The sequence below is a fragment of the Ammospiza nelsoni genome, chromosome 14 (assembly GCF_027579445.1).
Source record: "Ammospiza nelsoni isolate bAmmNel1 chromosome 14, bAmmNel1.pri, whole genome shotgun sequence".
Taxonomy (NCBI): domain Eukaryota; kingdom Metazoa; phylum Chordata; class Aves; order Passeriformes; family Passerellidae; genus Ammospiza; species Ammospiza nelsoni.
Genome location: NC_080646.1, coordinates 12,042,153 through 12,063,145, shown reverse-complemented (window position 1 = coordinate 12,063,145; position 20,993 = coordinate 12,042,153). Strand labels below are relative to the sequence as shown.

The 20,993-nt window shown below is 38.1% G+C and overlaps 1 protein-coding gene across 1 annotated transcript in view; it reads left to right on the top strand.

Annotated features, from left to right (window-relative positions):
* MYO5C (myosin VC) overlaps nucleotides 1-19,599 on the top strand; it is a 33,795-nt gene extending 14,196 nt beyond the window's left edge. Inside the window, exons 18-41 of the mRNA XM_059482443.1 lie at nucleotides 44-155; nucleotides 1,060-1,271; nucleotides 2,468-2,633; nucleotides 2,980-3,126; nucleotides 3,707-3,871; nucleotides 4,098-4,191; nucleotides 4,762-4,825; nucleotides 5,860-6,040; nucleotides 6,607-6,700; nucleotides 7,577-7,640; nucleotides 7,728-7,808; nucleotides 8,193-8,373; nucleotides 9,205-9,298; nucleotides 10,056-10,107; nucleotides 10,309-10,474; nucleotides 10,724-10,811; nucleotides 11,491-11,586; nucleotides 12,530-12,684; nucleotides 13,803-13,892; nucleotides 15,079-15,229; nucleotides 15,639-15,921; nucleotides 16,939-17,113; nucleotides 17,636-17,716; nucleotides 17,969-19,599. Coding sequence (XP_059338426.1) covers nucleotides 44-155; nucleotides 1,060-1,271; nucleotides 2,468-2,633; nucleotides 2,980-3,126; nucleotides 3,707-3,871; nucleotides 4,098-4,191; nucleotides 4,762-4,825; nucleotides 5,860-6,040; nucleotides 6,607-6,700; nucleotides 7,577-7,640; nucleotides 7,728-7,808; nucleotides 8,193-8,373; nucleotides 9,205-9,298; nucleotides 10,056-10,107; nucleotides 10,309-10,474; nucleotides 10,724-10,811; nucleotides 11,491-11,586; nucleotides 12,530-12,684; nucleotides 13,803-13,892; nucleotides 15,079-15,229; nucleotides 15,639-15,921; nucleotides 16,939-17,113; nucleotides 17,636-17,716; nucleotides 17,969-18,121 — 3,145 coding nt within the window. The 3' untranslated portion in view covers nucleotides 18,122-19,599. The remainder of the gene's footprint in view (nucleotides 1-43; nucleotides 156-1,059; nucleotides 1,272-2,467; nucleotides 2,634-2,979; nucleotides 3,127-3,706; nucleotides 3,872-4,097; nucleotides 4,192-4,761; nucleotides 4,826-5,859; nucleotides 6,041-6,606; nucleotides 6,701-7,576; nucleotides 7,641-7,727; nucleotides 7,809-8,192; nucleotides 8,374-9,204; nucleotides 9,299-10,055; nucleotides 10,108-10,308; nucleotides 10,475-10,723; nucleotides 10,812-11,490; nucleotides 11,587-12,529; nucleotides 12,685-13,802; nucleotides 13,893-15,078; nucleotides 15,230-15,638; nucleotides 15,922-16,938; nucleotides 17,114-17,635; nucleotides 17,717-17,968) is intronic.
* The last annotated feature ends 1,394 nt before the right edge of the window (nucleotides 19,600-20,993 follow it).

Below are 20,993 nucleotides of genomic sequence, written 5' to 3'. Positions count from 1 at the left end.
TTGTCTGTTAATGAAATTAATTTGTTAACTTCTAATTTTCCAGGTGGACTTACATTGAGTTTTTCAGCCGTTACAGCATTCTTATGACACAGCAGGAGCTCTCCATAAATGACAAGAAACAGATTTGCAAGATTGTTTTGCAGAGGCTGATCCAGGTTGGTTTGTCTGCACCAGCCAATAGACATATTACAGCATCTATTAGTAATAAAAGGTCTCTTTTGTCGAGGGTAGTATCTCTCCTCAGGCAGGAAAGGTATTTACATTATTGCTGTTTTTCCTGATTTACTGTGCTGTAAACAGGCTTGTGGGTAAGTAACCTTGTGCTGTGACTGTCATGATGTGGCCATAGAGAATTTAACCACTCTGTGCTTAATATTGTCACTTGCAAAATGGAAGAGATCCTGTATTTATAAACCAGTAAACAGTAAATGTTATACATTTGTCAAATATTACAAGCACAAGGTGGGTTTTCATGGTGGAATGCAGCTTATTGGAGAGCTGTTCAACAATCTGCTATTTTGCACATTGCTTCTCTTTGTTAGATGAGCCTGTGGTGGTGAGGCTGGTCCTGGTCAAGGACTGAGCTCAGATTCAGAGATGTGTGACACCAAACACAGGCACACTTGCTGAGTAGCCCTGGCACAGGTCAAGAGGGAGAGCTGGAACCTAAAAGTAGCCTCACCCCAGGTTTTTGCTCACACAGCTCACTGGTTCCAGGCTAGAAAGGTGCATCAAAAGTTGCTGCTGAGCCCATGGAACCAGATTTGTAGGAGGAGGTGAAGAGGTTGCTTTTAAGGCCTTGATGATAAGTCCAGAGCCTCCCTTTAATTTTAGATAATGAGTGTACAACTTTTGCTGTTGTTCTCTGTGTCTTTCCTGCTAAGTGGGCTTTCCCCCTATGTACTGCTATCTGCATAGCAGGCAGAGAGGATATTCTTATTTAGGAAGATGGTGTCTTGGAGCAGAGCTTGCCTGAAGTGACAATTTATAAAAGGAAGAGAATATCTGGCCTACAAAAATAAGCTAAAAGCTTAACAAACCTACTGTTTTCTCTTTCAGGATCCTAACCAGTATCAGTTTGGGAGAACAAAGATATTTTTCAGGGCGGGGCAGGTGGCTTACCTGGAGAAGCTGCGCTCGGACAGGCTGCGGCAGGCGTGCACGCTGCTGCAGCGGCGCGTGCGGGGCTGGCTGCAGCGCCGGCGCTTCCTGGCCCTGCGCCGCGCGGCGCTCACCGTGCAGCAGTACTACCGCGGGCAGCGCACCGTCAGGTACCCACCCCTGCCTGCCCGCCCGGGCAGCTGGTCCTGGGCCTGCCTGGAGGCTCACACAGGGCCAGCTACTGCCCCAAGGGGAGGTTTTATCAAAGAGCAGTCCAGGTTTTATCGCTGGCTGGGGGCTGTGTGCCAATCACAAATGGGACGGGACTGCTGGGAACGTGCCTTGAGCTGTTGTATTTTCCAGCATCAGTCTCATTGCATGGTTATGACAATGGGAAGATGCCAGCAGCTTACATCCCAGGCAGCAGACCAAGAACTTAATGTTACAATTGACTTTAGAAGTTTTTTGACCGATCACACAAAGCAAAAGCACATTGACAGTAGTTCCATCCAACCACTATAGGCACACGTTCCTTCGGTTAAAACAAAGCTTGCTTATTTCAAATACAATACCTGCTTGTAAGCCTTAAGACACAACACACAGATCTCCATTATTAAGCTTAGAACTTCCTAATATCTCACTAGATACACTTTTCTGCAGCTTAGGGAGCTATTCTAGACCAGTGTTAATACAGAGACCATTGTTCTATTTGTCCTTTTCTACTTCTTACATAATTTTTCTGCTGACCAATCTTATGGCTACTGCTTAACTCTAATCAGAGTTCTGCTGTCTCTGAGGCCTGCCTTTTGCAGCTTTCCCAAAACCCTCTAATTTTAAGGATACCCACAATTGTATTTCCATTTCCTCTTGATTGTAATTATGAAATTGAACGTGTTCAAATTATTCAGCTGATATGAGAGAAGTACCCCAACAGGTTTCCAGCTACCAGATCCCCAAGAGGCCTGTCTGCCTGTAAGCTCAGTCCTTAGCTGATAATAACTGTCCCAGTTGGGCTTTCTGCTGAACTTCAGAGCCAGGGAAGAATCCAGGGGTGTATGGATTAGTGTGGACAAATTATTGCAAAGAAAATTCACCAGGCATTGTCAAAGCAGAATGAAAGATGGCTCTGTGTAGGCTGGGAGGTTTTCATAAAGAGACAATCAGAACAAATGCTTGTGGACACATTTAAAAGTTGTGGGTAACTCCCTCTCCTTCACTTTAGTTGAAGAGCAAGCTGTGTTTTTGATAATGGATACCTGATTTTGATATCTCCTCTTTTTTTGTGTGTGTGTATGCAATTTGACTGACCAAAGCAATGAGCATGAGAAATCCAATCTAAGTAAATTTTATTGTCTTTTGAATTAAGGCAAGCTATAACTGCAAGAAATCTGAAGGAAACATGGGCAGCTATAGTCATTCAGAAATACTGTCGGGGTTACCTCGTCCGTAGACTTTGCCAGCTCATCCATGTGGCTGCTGTAACAATCCAAGCTTACACGAGAGGATTTCTAGCAAGAAAAAAGTATCGCAAGGTACAGCCTATCAAACATCTGATTTCAGTAACTGGAAACAACTCGTGCTCTGTAAAAAAGATGAACACAATAGCAATTATTCCTATACTTTACCTTTTTCATGTCTGGTTCTCGTATCTTCTGCTCTGTTTTTTTAGTTTTTGACCAAGATCTCTGTCTCGTTTATGCTGGGTGCAGACCATTTATTGTGATTACTACAGTGATTTAAATGTGTCTGCAGTCTGGATATTTCAATATTTGATATTTCCTTGAGCTGCATTGTCCTCAGCAGTGTGTAGACTCACAGGCTGTTATAATTGCTGTGGATTGAGCTAATTACAGAGGGATGCTAATCCTTTGTTTAAAGATGCGTGAGGAGCAGAAGGCTGTGGTTCTGCAGAAGTACGCCCGTGCGTGGCTGGCCAGGCGCAGGTTCCAGAACATTCGGCGCTTCGTGTTGAATATCCAGCTCTCATACAGAGTCCAGCAGCTGCAGAAAAGGATAGAAGAACAGGTGAGGGGAAGCAGTCAGCTTCTGATTTGTACTAAGTCTTTTATCCTGTCTGCTCTAGTCAAAGATGTTGAGTTGAGAGGACAGGAGAATATGTAAGGGTTATGGTCCTCTATAATAAATTACTAGGCTTTCTACACCCAGGGTAGAAAGAGCCATCTAGGGTTTCCTTGTATTTTTGGGTTAATTATGTAAATCAGAAGAGTCTGCAATTACCTTTTTGGTTTTTTTTACTGTTTTTTAAGTCCATCCAGTCTCTGGATGGGGTTGTTAGTGTTAGGATGAAGGATGTGCAAGATATTCCTCTGGTACAACATGTTTTGTAACTTTGGGGAATTCAAAATTATGTTTATTTTGCAAATTATTTTTGAGAGCCATTCCAGCCAAATAATCTTTAAAATGGTAGTTTTCATCTAGTTGACAGAAACAGTCCTGGGTTGAAATAATCATGACTGGGTTGAAATAATCATGACTGAAACCATGGGATGGTGAGCAGAAGTAGGTCAAGTACTCCCTTTAAAATTCTATGGAACAGTTTGACTGCATTTTTCTGTTCCCTTTTATCCTGTCCTGCTCATTGCAGAGTAGAGAAAATCATGGCTTGCTGGAACGATTGACCAATCTGGCTTCAGCTCATATGAATGACGTGGATACAATTCAGAAACTTGAATCAGAACTCGAAAAATTAACTGCTCAAAAGAGAACATATGAAGAGAAAGGGAAAAAATATAAAGAGGACAGTGAGCAGGTAAATTATAATTGCCATTTGTGTGCTTTTATTCTTAATTAATGTTTTCAGTTACTGAATTTATCAAATCCATGATTTGAGAGTTTCTAAGTAACCATACTCTTTTGTGGGGGAGGCAGCAGGAAAGGAAGAGACCCCATTTATGCTTCTTTAAATGTAAGATCTTCTTAGACCTCTTTCTTCCTCCTTTGTAATTTGTATATTTGCTTACTTTTTGCCTGTACAGAAAATCTTTAAACTTGAGAATCAGAATAAAGAATTACAAGAACAGAAGGAGACCTTAGAAATAAAACTCCAAGAAAAAACGGAGGAAATGAAAGGTACAATAACTAAAGGGAGTTTCAAAGGAGTTATAGTGGGGTAAAGTAATTTTTTCAGCAAAAATAAATTACTTTTGTTCTAATAAAAGCAATATAAATGCTGAAATTGTAGTAAATTTCAAGTTGGTCCTTCTGTTGCTTAGAATGCATAGCACAAGTGTGCAACTTCTTTTTATTTAATAGTTAAATTTGTTCTTTCATTATCAGGACCTCTCCTCCTGTTGCATGTCCTTTTTCATACACATGTACTCCTGCAAAGTGTAGCTTCATCCTTGCTTCCTTTAATACACTACTTTTAGGAATCTAATTTCAAAGGACACAGGCACCACATGAGATCAAGTATACTTTAGATGAATAATTGCACAATTTGGTGCTTCAGAATATTTTTGTTTCTATAGCATTACTTAATAAATGTACTGTGATAATTTTTGGCACTTGAGAGACTAATTTCAGCCTCGGAATATGTTAAGGATTACTTATTAAAACAAAAATTCACATCATGGTTGTGCTTTTTTAATAAATGACACAGTTACATGAAGGTCTTAGAAATATTAAAATATTTTTTGACAGAGAAAATGGATGAGCTCACACAGCAACTCTTCAATGATGTACAAAAAGAAGAAAACCAGCGAATGTATGTAACCTGAGTTTTATTTCTTTGAAACAGCATTCATTTTTTCTTTTTCCCTACATTTCTTTCTCCTTCTGCAAGCGTATTATGCTGGCATCAGTCAGGAATCTGTCCATGTTCTTGGGCATTAGTGCTGGTACTGAAGTACTTCATGCAGAGTTTAGGAAAAGCACATCCTTGTTTGTGGGTGAGTCATATGCAGGAAATCAGACTGTTCTTGCTTTTGCAATTTCTTGTCTTTTCTTGTGTCTCTGAGAATTGAAGGGCAACTCTGGTGGTAATGGTTTCTTGGGAGATGTCCTCAGAATTTGGTCAGGAATGGAAGAGCAGCTGATGGCCACACCAGTCAGAACTCCTGAGAACTGAATATGAAAGGACAGAATGGAAGGATTCAGTGTGAGGGAAAGGCAGTGTTTGTAAAGGACATTCAGTTAAAAATACAATGGAAAATCTTTTTTTTTTCCCCTTTAGGTATTTAATTTGCAGTAAAAATCCTATTATTAATCAACAAACGGCTGTTGCTTTCAGCATGCTTTTCTTGGATCAAGTGTTTATTTCCCAATAACTTTTCCAGTCCAAGACAGAGAACCTTCAGTACCAGAGAAGTGCTGTTCTCTCAAGTGTGAAGAGAGCAATCAGTCACTGCTCCTGAGGGCTGGAAGCTCTGTGGTGCTCCAGCTCAGTCTGATTTCTGCTGCCAGTACCCTCAGACTACATTAAGAGGATTTCTTTTCCTAGTATTTCTGGTTTGCTCATTACCTGTGTGATGCTGGAAGCCAATCCAGCAGAAATATTCTGGAAACTGTAAAGGAAAATTGAATATACTAAAACTGTAAGAAAATATAGGGATGTTCTCCTCCCATTATCATCCATTATGTGGGTGGGTTCTGAGGATGTACGATGGCATTTTCAAGTAATTATGGTTCATTTAAGTGTTCTTCAAGGAAGTATGTCCTTCAAATTAAAACTAAAACAAAGCCCACTTTTTCACTTATGAACGTAGATTAATAAAATTACCTTTTCATTGTGTGCTTTAGGATACTTGAGAAAAATTTCCAAAACCAGAAGCAGGACTATGAAAAGGAGATTGAACTGCTCAAGGGAGAAATTAAGATCTTGAAAGAAGAAAAAACTCAACTACAGCAACAAATTCAGCAAGAAATTATCACTCAAGACAGCTTGAAAATGGAAGTAGGACAGCTTACAAAACAAGCACAGGTAAAGCATGACTCATTTCATTTTGGAGTCCTTGCTAGAGAAAGCAAGTGGAGAATGTGCATGTTTTGTTTATAGATTATCTTCACTAATTTTTTTATTTCCAGTCCATTTTAGAAGAAGCTGTAGTTAATAAGCTGTATTTGGTACATCACTACATTGCATTGTTTTAGTGTAGTAGACAATGCAAGTTAGTGCTTGCAGTAACAAGTGCATGTTTTCAAGAGTAATTGTGCTTTAATATTTATAAATTTGAATATATAGATCTGTTTTCCCTTCCATTTTCCTGAGAAAGTATTCATTTCTTAGGGGATTTTCCATACATGTAGTTTATAAATTAAACCTTAAATTACTGTAAAGTTACATTTTTGTTCTCTGAGTCAATTCCATGGCGCAAACACCTTTTTTTCAGTTACCTCACATTACTGTTCTGCTCTGATGCCTAAGAACACAACACATTTTACGCTTTTCACCTTATTAACTTGTTCTTAATTATAATTCTGATTTAACTGATACTCTGCCCTCGTCATCTCCTCCTTGTCTCAGTATATGATTTCTGTTTGATTCAGAAAATACCTGAGTTGCAAAAGGAAATTGAACTTCTTCAGACACAGAAACTGGATGTTGAAAAGCAGGCCCACTCACAGAAGAGAGAATTGAGGGGTAAGCTACATACCAGACAGTGCAGGGAATTCTTAAATGCAGTTGAGCCAGGCCAGTTTAAATTGATCTCTTCAATGTCAGCTATGACAGAACTCCAGTTCTCTTTCCCATCCCATGGTGGTTTAATTCCATCCATCCATATGTATATATATATATATATATATATATATATATATATATATATATATGCAGTGTACAAAGGTCACTGAACACTAAGATCTGGGTTTCCCTTTGAGGAAACTCTGATTGATCCCTTTCCCTTTGAGGAAACTCTAATTTCAGATATTTCTCATTTGTGTTTAGAAATAAATACTAATGATTTAAACTTCACCTAAAATTTAAACTTCACTTAGAGTTTAACAAGGACCCAAAAATGTGTAAACAGTATATTATCTAGTTTTCATTCGTCCTGTCCTTTGTGCTAGGTCCAATAATGTCAAGTATGCTTAAATAACTTGCTGATTTAGGTTCTCTTTGGAAAAATGTACTTAACAAGGACTACTATTGTGAATTTTGTTTAATGATAATAATGTCAAAGAGCAAACCTGTATTTGCAGCATTTAATGTAGTAACCTAGCACAAGATGATAAATCATCTGTAGAACTCTAGGAGTTGCCCAGATTCAGACCAGGAAGATGTAACTTTGCACTGAAAGTTTAGAAAAAAAAATAGTATTGGTGGTACATCAACCTAATGCTCCTACATGTCCCATAGTAGAACTGAGTCCCTCGTAGTATTCCTGTGGTAAATCAGATATATTTACTGAGTACCAGGGAAGAACCTTGTTAAATTTAGCAAGAGGATGGTTTGATCCTTATAATGAAACATGCAGAGAAAATAATGAATTTTATAAACTTTGTGGGGTTTTTTTTCCAGAAAAGATGTCAGAAGTTACAAAGCAGCTTCTTGAAAGTTATGATTTTGAAGATGTAAGAAGCAGGTAATTTTGGTTATGAGACATCTTCAGAAAAGCTTAAGAAATGCATTATGGTCATCTGCACACTAATGGTTCTGCCTTGCATTCTAGACTCTCTACAGAGGATCTGGAACACTTAAATGAGGATGGAGAACTGTGGTTTGCTTATGAGGGCTTGAAAAAAGCCACAAGGTTAGTTCAGTTCTTCAGGGTTTCCAAAACTCCAAGCTGTGACCTAGAAGATAAATCATGTGGGTAACAAATTTTACAGTGCAATGCTGAACTTCTGTTAAGGAAATGAACAAATACTACATTATATGATGAGCTGAGCATATAAACTCAGAAGCTGAATAAACTTCTACCAAGCCAGTGAGATAAGTATGGATGTATCAGTCAGGAAAATGTGTTTCCTCTGAGATATCATGCATAACTTTCAACTCCTTTAATGCACAGGTGATGTAATGGAATATCTCTGTGTTAATCACAGTACTTTGTTTTCACTTTGTATTAAATTTGACCCATTTAATCAAGGTCATTCTACATCTGCCATGTTCTTTCTCCTTTTTGTTTTAACAGAGTATTGGAAAGCCATTTCCAGTCTCAGAAAGAAATATATGAGAAGGAGATTGAAGGTTTGAACTTTAAAGTTGAACATCTTAGTCAAGATATTAATCATCTACAGAAATTATTCCGAGAGGAAAATGACATAAACGATGGCATTAGGCTGGAAGTTAGCAGGCTGACTTCAGAAAATCTGGTAAGGTCCAGGTGCAGAAGCACAACCCAGATGTGTTTGTGGCTCTCCAAATATCGTGGGCATGTCTTTGAAATCTCAAGGCTCAAACAAATAGGGCCATGTAAGGTGGCACACCCCTGAGGCTCCCTCTCTGCCTGCTGGGGTGCTGTGTAAGGAGACAGCCAAATTTACTGTCTGAGTGTCCAGCCTGCTGGGGCAGCCTCACAGAGACTTTTTGCCTTTTCATTTGCATGAACCTGATTTGAGATTTTTCTCTGATGCCTTCTCAGAGTTCTGAGGCTCTCCCCACCAGAGGGCAGCTACACATTCCAAAAGCAGCTACAGGCACGGCTGCAGAGCCTGACACCTGGTGCTGTACAAAACTGTCTGACACAAGGAACTCGTGCTGTTCCAGAAGACAGCACATGCCATATCATTTTTTGAAAAATAATCGAGGAAATATTTTCAAAAAAGAGTTACAAAAATCGAAAATAAAAGGAAAGGTTATTTATTATATTGTTTTTGTAACTGTTTTATGGAATGTTGAGGGGGTTTTTTCACTGTTAATTGAACTAGGGAAATTAAAGTCATAGTGTAATTTCCTTTAAACTAGAACAAAACAATGGTAGTAGTGGGAAAGTCCAACAATTTGATTAGCTCATTATTTAGTTTTTAAGAGTGGCCAGCAGAAGGTGCCTTCAGAAAAGTCAAACAAGTCAGGCAAGCAAGTTAAACAAGTCCTCTGGTTTGGACTATTGGCAGTTCAGGGTCATGGGGTGACTTAGGAACTACTGAAGGGATTTGAAAAGAAGGAATGTGCTGAAATATACAAATCTCCTTTTTCTCTAAAAGGTAATCCCAGATCTTAAGCAGCAAGTTGCTGAACTTGAAAATCAAAAATTAGATCTTGAAAACCGTCTTCAAGAGCAGACCACAAAGTTGAAAGGTAATGGTCCCACTATGGTCCCATCTTTCTGTTGATTGAGGTGAACTTGATGAATTCCCCAGAACTGAACTTCTAAATGCTGAATTAATATTCCATCATTACTTCATTGCCTTATTACTTACTTTCTTATTAGTAAAATGGAAGAAATGCAATGAAAAATATGTGTTATATCTCTTCTGAAACAATAAGGTACATACAAATATGTGCTTTTTTTACCTTTTTGAGGTCATTCAGTCTGGGTTTTGGAACTCTCCAAATGTATTCCTTGGGGCTCTGCTAAGAATATGTGAAATGAAGTATGTCCTTTGGAAACAGTCATAAAAAGAAAGATCATTTGGAATTGGAGGCATACTCTATGAGGTAGACTTGAGAGAATGCTGCAAAACTCAGAGTGGGAGACAGAGGGAAAAGTTCTTCTCAATTTAGGAAAGCATACCCTGCTGAGGATTTGGAGTGTCTGTAACTGCAGTGTCTTCCTAGGCAACTGATTTAAAATTTATGAGTAGTTTTACTGCCAACTGCAAGAAGTTAGGAGTATCAAAATCTTCATCCCATATGATTTTCTGTGTGGTATGGAGTAGTCCCATATTTCTCTGATACATTATCTGGCAGGTCATTTCATTTCATTAGATGGAACAAAATTATGAGTGTATAAAAGATTTACTGAATACTAGTACTGAGCAGTAAGTACCTTTGATTTTGTTGTTTCTTTTTTGTTTTGGGTTTTGCTGCCATTTATTATTGAAAAAAATGGCAGAGATGTCAAATCGACTGCATTATGAGCTGGAACGGGACAGGACACAAAGACGGTAATTTTAATTTTTTTTTTTTTAAAGAAAAAAGTGTTACTACACTATAAGCTGTAGTAACAGAGTCACTTAAACTCTTAAATTACATTCCATTAAAGATTTGCCTTAGAGTGTTTTGTACAGTTGATAACTATTGGACAAGTATGATCTGACTGTGCTTTCACAAAAGATTAAGAGACAAGACTTCTTACCTCTTTTTAGAACTACTGAGGCCCAGAATGAAGTAGACATAAAAGAAAAAGAGAGTCTGAAGGACACAATCCAAGGAATTGAGGGGCTGAGCAATGGTTTGATGCAAGATGAAGTCCAGGGTGAACTACAAAGCAAGATAAAGCAAGTGACAACTCGACTCGCTGTGGAAAACATGGTGAGGAAATGAAATTGTCTTTAAGAAATTGTACCTGAAATGCAGGATAAAAATAATGAAATCATGATTTTGTGGTATGGATAGGATGTTTCTTCAATTAATTTAGGGAGAAAAAAAGATATGAGGGTGTTTCTTCCAGCAGATATAAGTAGAAGCACATCATAATATTAATTGTGGCAATAACATGAAGCAGTAGAAAACATTTTTTGATTATGCTTACTCTGAACTCACTGACTTTGTTTATTACAGGATCTTGAAGAAAAGCTAGACATGAAAGACAGAATAATAAAAAAATTAGAAGATCAGATCAAAACTCTGACGAAGACCATTGAAAAATGTAAGATATTATTATGTGATTTATTTTGTTTAATATTTTGAATGCTAAGTGTCTGAAGAAAACATATATTTTTAAGCAGGTGGAGTTTGGGGTGGAGTTAGAAATTTAATACCTCAGAAAAATGTGCCAGGGGAATCATCAACACAAATTGCATAGAAGTCCTTTCCTGGTTGTTTGTTTTTTCCCCAGCTAAATCATAGGCACACAGGGACCTGGTCTAGATGATAAAGATGCAGGGGTAAGGTCCTGCCAACAGCAGTTAATGCCCACCCTCACACAAACTCTCTGAGTCAATGTTAGTTCTGCATCTGACAAGGCTCACCCATGAGCCTTCAAGTGGCAGGTGATTCCTGATGTGAAGTTAGTCTGTACAAAGCTCTTACAAAGTAATTCTTCACTACAGGATGCTCTCAACAGCATTGCAAAGTTGTCTAATGTAGAGGTGTAACTTTGCTGTTTATTTTTTCTTATTTTTGCAAGTAATCCCACTGAATCCAGTGAAGCTATTCATGAATAATATAAATGTTACTTAACTCATAATGCTTGGAGCCATAAGATAAGAACATTAGTGTGTGCTGTCTTTATTACAGAGAAAACTGCTTTTCTCCAGTAGTTTGTTCTACCATGACCATTAGCTTAACCATTAACCTGGCAGTAACAGTGCTTTTGTGTTTGACAGCTGAAGCCCTTGTGCCCACTGTGCCCAAAGAGTACATTGGAATGATGGAGTACAAAAAAGAGGATGAAGAACGGATCATTCAAAATCTTATCCTTGGTATTCTAGTAAAACTTGGAATTTCATAAGTCATCAACAATACTCAGAACATTGTAACAAAAACTACATGGCACCATATTGCACTTTCATGCAAAGTTGCCTTTTTCCCCGTTCTCTTACCACCAGTACAATTTGTACTGCTCTCTTTCCAGTACCGTATATTTCAATTACAGAATGCTTTATCTATGTAAAAATTATTTTTCTGACTCTACATAATGCTGACTCTGTTGCCTTTCTTACTATTTATCCACCTTTAAATCTATAAATCCCAAGAGCACATCAGGGACTTCCATTTTGCATTCTTCCTGGTCATCTGCTAAGTCTGTAAGTCACTGTGCTTATATCCATGTGTGATGGTTGCTCTCCTGTCTGTCCTTACCATGTCTTCCCTTCACTGAAAGGAACTGTACTTTGTTTGTCTTGTAGAAGGATTTTGTCCTTCATGAGAGCTACTTGGCAATATCAGTCTTGCTGCCAAACCAGCTTTTCTCATTAGCTTACAATTAATAGTGAATTTTACAAATTTTCCATGTACACTTGTACCATTATTAAATTAACAACACCTGCCTTTTCTTCTCACTTCCTCACTTTTGAATGTCAATATTTTTGTGAACAAAGGTGTGGCCCTAAGCAATGCTGGAATTTGGTGGGGCATCCAATTGGTAGTTAAATGTAATTTGCTTTTTGAAGTTGTCATGCCTGGCATAGCCATGCTAGACCTTAGAATTTGCTACAATACTCTCCTACCACCCAAGAAAATATAATTAATACTCATATGTGAGCAATATTGTTACAGAAGTGGTCAGAAACAAGAGATTAACCAGTAAATTGGTTATTATGTGACTGGTCACTGCAGAAAGGAACACGCTGCTTGTCTTTTTTGGAATGATACACAGAAAACTGGATTTTTCCATAATAAAGCAGATGACTCTCCTCCATGCAGATTTGAAGCCCCGTGGAGTTGTAGTTAATATGATTCCTGGCCTTCCAGCTCACATCCTGTTCATGTGTGTGAGGTATGCAGATTACCTGAACGATGCTGACATGCTGAAGTCTTTCATGAATGTAACCATTGATGGCATCAAGCAGGTTGTTAAGGTAGGAGCTATGCTTGATTGCACTGTACTGTGCTTTTTGATTTTTAACACAAGGTTTACAAATGCATGCGTGGTACCTGGGGAATGCCAACACTTCCACTTGCTGATATTCCTAGAAGGGAATGATAATGATTAGTGACACTTTTTGAGGATGTAGTAGCATCCCTGTAAAGTCTCCAGCTGAGGTTCTGCTGTGCTGAACACAGAATCCACAGAATGCATTAACAGAAATTATTTTTATCAGAAGATGTTGACAAAATCATTTAAAGCACTTTACATTTTACAATGAGTAGCTAATTAGGTGAAGTGCACCTGTGCTTTCAGCACTGTTCAAAGTCAGAGGGACAGAAATGAAGGCTGGTCTGTCTGGCAGCAAGCTGGTAGTGGGCTCTGAGGAGGTGTTTGCACTGCTTGGCTGCTGGTGTAATTCAACATGTCACCTGTACTGCAGCACTAGAACCGAGACGATTAAAATCAAATTGCCAGCCCATGTACAAAATTAAATTATAAACAAAAATTGCTATGCTGTATGCAGAACAAATTCAGCTCTGTGAGTGCTTTGTTATGGATTTATAATGGAATGAAACACCAGACACAGGGAGGAAGCACAGGCAGGAATGGACTGTGGTTTATGCAGTTGAATGTGTTGTACAGAGAACCTGTAAGTTTGTACACAAACAAATTTATAGCACAGTTTATCCATTAGAGAAGCTTGTGTTTACTTAGCTAATAAAAATAAGAGATAGATAGTTAGAACTGTGTTTTTATAGTTTTTGCAGTGGAGTTTCATTTGTGAATGCAGGTGTTGTTCATACTTCTTTGCAGGAAGCCCTCCAGCACACTACATATCCACAGGAATTGTAAAACTGTTTGTTCAGGCTTATTATTTAGCCTGTCTATTAAGAATACTTAAGCAGTATTTACCAAACAAAGAGGGATCTTTGCAAAATGTTAGCCTGAAAACAGAGCAGGATTTGTTCAGCTCCTTTTAGATGCTTTGTGCTCCTTCTGCTATAGATAGACTCTGTTCTACCAATGCTGTAATGGTCTTAAGTTTAATTATTGAATTAACCTTGTGAGACAATACCATAGTAAGACTGCTTTACTTACCATTTTCAGGAACATTCAGAAGACTTTGAGATGTTGTCCTTTTGGCTTTCCAACACATATTATTTTCTTAACTGTTTGAAGCAGTACAGTGGGGAAGAGGTAGGATTGATTTAATAAAGTAATTCCATTACTTTTGACAGATTTTAGTTGAAATTTAAAATAGCATTAATTAATAACTATTCACCAACTCACCAGTGTTCCTTACAGGTATTTATATATTCACATTGCCCTGCAGTGGTGTTATGTGTCTTATACAAATAGTAAGACAGTACAGAATTAATGGATCAAGGGAAATGAAAACATCAAAGTGATAAAGTAGGTTAAAGTCATGACATGGAAACTGCAACTTAATTTGAATCTTTCCACATGAGTTTAATTTGAGCTGGACTTCAGATATCTGACCATGTATATATATAAAACAGCTTTGCTATTTTATAATTAGGGCCATTCAAATACTTACTGATACCAAAATAGAAGAAAATCTCTGGAAAGAAGCAAAACAATAAACTTTTCCGGTTTTTTTCCCTTATTTCACTTGCTTGTTTAAGCTAAATCTCATCCTGAGATTCAAGTTTTTTTTCATTCTTTTCAGCTGGAAACTCTTGACTGTATTTTTAAGAGGTTTTATAGACTTGGGTGTCCTGAGCTGGGCTTGGAGTCGCTCCCTCTCGTGGCCACAGCGGGGTCACTCCGAACCCAAACCTGATAAGCTTTATCACCAACACTCTGTGACTGGGGTTGCAGCAGTAGGGAAAGCTCTGAATCCAGACTTTGCTTTTAATCTGTGTTCTAATGAATATTAAACACCTCACACAGGTTAGGATTCGGAGTAGACTTTTGAAGTCAGAACTTTGCAAATGAAAAGTCCAAAAATTATATCCCTTTGCAACAATACAGCATAAATGTTTTTGTTTGCCATTATAGCTGAAAGAGCTGTGTTGTTGGCTTTTTATGTTTTTTGGTTGTTTTTTTTTTTTTTGGGGGGGGGGGGGGGGTAGTGGGTAGGGCAACAAGAGGAGAACAGGGAGGGTTTGCTTTCTGTTTAAGAGATCTGGGAGTTGCTCCAGAGTTCATTGACATCTATGCGTGTCTTTCCTTTGGCTTTAGGAGCTAAGCAAACGTCAGCTTTAACTGGAAAATTAAGTACAGGAAGCACCCATTGAAATTAGCTTTGACTCATTCTGTGTTCAGCCAGAAATGGAATGAGTAACTCCAACACATTGCAGTAACAATTTATAATTACCACATTATGTGATTTCTAATTCTATTTACTACTCACTTATAGGAATTCATGAAGCATAACACTCCACGTCAGAATAAGAACTGTCTGAAGCATTTTGATCTCTCAGAATACCGGCAAATTCTCAGTGATTTGGCCATTCAAATATATCACCAGTTCATTATTGTAATGGAGAACAACATTCAGCACATGATTGGTAAGACAACAGCAATCCAAGAGCACCTAAATGTGACTCGTGAAGCATATGAGGAAAGCTCATTCAGGGAGGCAGAGGGTGGGACAGACTCCTTTCTCCTGATATTTATACTGAGATGTTCCTGCATGTGTGCTTCTACACATACAAATTTCACTGAATTGTATATTCCCAGACTTTTTCCTCAAAACTTCCTAGTTTAGGATAATGCTAGGAATCTGAGCAACATCATACAAAAAAAAAAAAGGCTTTTTAAAAATTGTGTGCTCTGGAAGCCTTTGTCAGTATCTTATTTTTCTGTTATCAATTAACTTTTAAAAGATCCTGAAAGTAGGTTTTGTTCAATAATTAATGTAACTGAAAGGAGCCTTGGGAATTTTGATTTCATCAGTTATTTTCTGTTGTATTTCAGTACCAGGCATGCTGGAATATGAAAGTCTTCAAGGAATTTCTGGCTTGAAACCTACGGGGTTCCGTAAACGTTCTTCCAGTATAGATGACACGGATACCTACACCATGACCTCTATCTTGCAGCAGCTCAGCTATTTTTATAGCACTATGTGTCAGAATGGCTTGGACTCTGAGCTCCTAAAGCAGGCAGTGAAGCAGCTTTTCTTTCTGATTGGAGCTGTCACCCTCAATAGTCTCTTCCTCCGCAAGGACATGTGCTCCTGTAGAAAAGGAATGCAGATAAGGTAAAGCCAGTAAAGGTTCCACAAGCCTGAGAATGAATTTTTAACACTTGTATGTAATGTTCTCTACCTCTAAGTCGCTGGATATTCTGTGACCATTCTGCTGGAAGTAGCCAGTTTGTTGTTGTTTTTACTTCTTTTGGAAAATCAAATCTTCGTCTTTTGGGCTGAGCTTTCCCAACGTGACAACTGTAAATTGTTCTTTCCATGGAAACACTAGTGGAGGAAAAGGCAGAGAAAATTACAGTCAGAAGCTTAAAGTCAGGCATGGTTAGGATTCTTTCCATGCTAGCTCATCTGTGATGTGACCAACGGTATTTTTAATTCTTTCTTACCACGGTGAACAGGTGCAGTGTCCCAGGGCTGGCAGGGATACAAAAGCTGACTTGCATGTTTCATGCTCTGTGACAAGACAGGCACTGGGACAGAGCCTTGGAGGGTGTAAATTGAGCATCATCTCTCCTGTTGCAAGCATCAAGGAAATATGCTCCTAACTGTTTGCAGAAGAAACAGTGCATTTGTTTTCCATGAGTCAGTCTGCAGGCTCAGGGGAAGGAAAATCAGTAAAATCTTGGCCCATCTGGGAACATTATTAGAAGAAAGCTGATCATCCTTTATAAGCCCGGCCCTGCTTTGCAAGAGCAAAGATTGTTCTCATTTCCTGTACATGCTCAGTTGCAAATAAATGTTTTAATGCCATACAGTGCAGTAGACAATGCCAGTATATGTTAGTAATTTTCTGGAAACAACAGCTAAACTAATAACTCGCTTTCTATTAGCCAAGCTTTAAAAAATAGACAATGAAGAAAAAATAAGAATTGAAATATAACAAGGATTTAATTTATAGTTAAATAAGCTATTAATTGTTTTATTTTTATGACCTGCAGGTTTGTTTTCAGCTTAAAATATATTAATTTGAACACAAAATTAGAAGAATCTTTCTTCCTTAGCAGTCTTCAAAGTAACTTGCTTGTCAAGGGGAACCTGACATTTCTGTTCTTTGTTCATGGTTTAACCCAGATGTAATATCAGCTACTTAGAAGAATGGCTTAAGGACAAGAATCTTCAAAGCAGCAATGCCAAAGAAACGTTGGAGCCCTTGTCTCAAGCAGCCTGGCTCCTTCAGGTTAAAAAGATCACAGATGATGATGCCAAGGAAATATGTGAACACTGCACCTCTCTTTCTACTGTGCAGGTAATGAGCCATCTGTTTTCTTCTGGCAGCACTGATTGCAGAATCTTAGCTATCTAAAATAATTTGTTGCAAAAAGCCATTGGACTTCCATTTCATAAAAGTAGCATTCTTCAGCATTCCACATCATCACTTGTTAAATTGAAATTTTAACTTCTTATTCCTGATTGCTTTGAGCATTTTAACTGCTCCCATGGTGAACGCTTTCCTGCTTTGTTGTATCCCACATTTTTATTCCACAGTGTATTTTTTTTTAGTATGTCACAGGGGTTTTTTTATTGTTTCCCTTAATAAATTCAGCTTTTTCTACATCTCCTTGATCTGCTGACACCTCTGGAAATGAGTCATAGCAATCATCATATATGTAACAACTCAGTAGGTGACAAGTCAAAATTCTCTCTTTACTGCAAAATGTTTTATTGAAACCTTAATTAAATATCAGTAAGAATGTCATAATAATGCTTACTTCTTTTTGTCTTCTCCTTTTTTATGACACACTAAAATAATCTTTTGTAATTTGAGCAGATAGTTAAGATCCTGAACTCATACACTCCAATAGATGACTTTGAGAAAAGAGTGACTCCATCCTTTGTTCGGAAGGTCCAGGTAAGAGCTGCCCCTGCTGTTTCCATATTCAGCTCACAGGGTGCCTCACACACATGAGTTTTGATGCTTTACAGTTGTACTTGGCCTTTACATCACATTATTACTAAGTAGCTCATCTTCTAGACACTTGAAAGTGATGCAAGCAAATCTGCATCATGGAAAAGCAAGATTTGCCATGGGAAGAAAGCAATGTGCTGGCTTTTCTTTGATTCTTAATTCATTGTTTTCACACTCTTTCTGTTCTGCTTTCAGGCTATGCTAAACAACCGTGAGGATGTCCCACAGCTGATGCTTGATACCAAGCATCTCTTCCAAGTGACGTTTCCTTTCACCCCCTCTCCACATGCTTTGGAACTGATACAAGTCCCCAGCAGCTTCAAACTTGGCTTTCTCACGAGGGTTTAATAAAGCCAGTGAATTGGTATTTCCTCAGAGACTCTATAAAGACAGCAGACTGTCATGGTTCATTTCACCAGCTGCTGGATAGTATGGCAGTGTGCAGTGAATTAAGCTGTTAAAAACTTCTTCCTTGGTCAAGACTTGAAGAGTAGGAGTAATTTTGTCTTGTTATTTCCTTCTCCCTTTTCTTACTCTTCTTCCTTCATTTCAGTCCTACAAGAATAACTTTATATCATCACCTGGACACAAAGCTTACCATACAGTTTTAGTCCACAGTGACAAGAAAAGCATTTATCTGACAAGTTTGCATTGCTGCCCTGTCAGCAGCAGTCAGAGGGGAAGACTGGCATGTGATAGATGTTACTGCTTTACAATTTTCTTTGCCTTTGCTTCCTGTAATAAGAGGGAGTTTTTTCTTCCCAAGGCAATTCTGTTCTTTGCCTTGATATATTTGAGACTGGCTTTCACCTTTCTGTGAAGAGGGGAACTGAGATCAATCAAAGAGAATGGCTGTTACAAACCCACAATGTCTTTTTGTAGGCAGGGTGGCTTGGCTCTCTGAGTGCTTGCACTGCAGCTCAGGCACAGCTCCTTGGCCAGAGCAGGGACTCAGGAGCTCTTCTTGGAGACAGCTTTCAGTTCTGTTCTCTGCAGTGCCAAGTTTGGATTCAGTATCAGTTATTGTAATAGAAAAGTTAGATATAAAATTCATGCTATGATCCAGGTTTGAAGTACAAGCTTGGTTCTCTGAAAGGCAGGAGTCATCTCCTGGTTTGGTTCCATCTGCAGTGCAATGTACTTCAGAATACACACTGAGTATGCACACAACACCTTTCTGCCTTTCTCATTTTAGTGGTTTCCCTCCTCCAGTCCAGAGACTGAATAGGAGCAGATGCAGCAACTGTGGTCTGGTGTTAATGATAAACCAAGCTTAATTCCTTACATTTCGCCTTATTATTTAAGTAATTTCACTTGCAGTATCCTTAAATGCAGAAATGGCTTCCTTTCTGCTTTGTTCAGCCTTCTCCCTGTGGTCAGGGAGTAAAACATAACTTTATTTAGTTCTGGACCCTGTCAGAACAGCAGGGGAAATAGCATTCACCTCACCACAAGGGTGACTGTCCTTAAATAAGTAACTAATGCTGGGTTTCTACCTACTCTGTTTGCCATAGTTATTGAAATCAATTACTAAGGCTCTGAAATAGCTAAAGGAATATAATATAAATAGCTAATGAATTGAGTTAATTTAAGGAAAAATGTCTTTGATTGTTTTTTGACTATTACTACAGTGTTAGTACTTGTTTAATTTCACAAACTACCTTTAAGTATAAAGAGAGAATAATTCTTGCTATTTAGTGTTGCTGGTGCTTACCGTGTACAGTGTCATATTCCTCATGATATCCACAGAGACATAGTCAAAATATATGAAGGAAACATTTTGTAGTTTGTTCAATAACAATAAAAGCTGTACAAAAGATAATACATGTAGGTAGACTATTTTAACCTGTTAAATAAAGTAGTTTTAAATCAATTTGTAGTTCTTTGTGTGATGCAATAGTTATGTTTCCAGTATGGAATCATTTGGAAGAAGTTACTTGGAACTACGTGAACAGTTGTGAGTGTTGTACTGCACCAGAAACATTTATTTAATTTAGTTGCTTTGCTGTAACATTGTGTCTCTTCCTGTCAGCATTGTGTGCTGTCCTTGGCTCCTCATGAATTTCTGGAAATAGTTTAATGGAAGCAACTTTTGTTGCTGCAAATTGTGCACAGGGTTTTTTTTGCAGCTCCTGGAGCTGTGTGTCTGTTACCTGGGCTGATGTGAGGGAAATCACAGCCCACCCTTGCATCCACATCACAGAGAAGTGTCAAGGTGCTTGTGCTGTTGTGACAAAAAATTGTTGATCAAGGAAAACTGTTCTGACAATCTGATGCTACTTTGAGAGCTTTTTGTGGAGTGTGCTATTAATGCTGTGTATGCAAATAACAAGGTATATTTTTAAAACAATGTTTAAAATTATCCAGCTTACTGTATGCTCTCAGAACTTATCTTGCTTTTGCTGATATTAATGCCTTCAGATAGAATTTAAATGCAAAACTATTTTTGGTCTCTGTTACTCTTCTGATTATAAGGAGCAGTTTTAGTGAAGGGCATTAGTGAGGTTAACTTTCCTAGGATGATGCTAAAGGAGAAAGGTATTTCATTCAACTGGGAAAGTGTTGAATGGTGGTCCTCACTGCAGTGGGGAAGCACTGAAATGGCTTATGGAGAGATGTGTAAGATGCTTTTGGCATTTTTGGATGTGTTTAGACTTGTGACTCTTGCAGTTTCTGGGAATAGAGCTTAGCAGCACAGGTGGTCCCTTTCAGTCCTGTGTTCCCATAATATTCTAATAAAAAATTATTAGGACTGGTTACTTTAACCCAAGTCTCTACTAGGCTGAGATTCAGTTCTGTCTTTTTTCCCCTCAGATCCCCTTGACTACCAAATGTGAAATCTAATGGCATTAATTCAGTGCCTTCCATAGAATCTTAATAATAGATGTGACCTTTGGCAGTTCTTAAATTTTTCAGACATGTTTTCATAAATATCCCCAAAATTTTTTCAAAGAGTGCAAGAAAAGCAGCAATTTTTAATCCTGTTGACTTTAAATTTGCTGTCTTAGGAGAATTGTAGAAGTATAACCAAGGAAGAGCCAGCATGGACACTAATCAATTTGTTAGACTTGTAAGTTTTTGTAAGAATATGAGATAAACTTAATATTGACAGTGCTGTTTGTCAGAATACCAAGTTGATAGTAGGAAAAAGCAGTTGTCAGGTGTATTTCAACTTTAATATTTGTTAACAAGCAAATACTTATTTATAAACAAACCATCA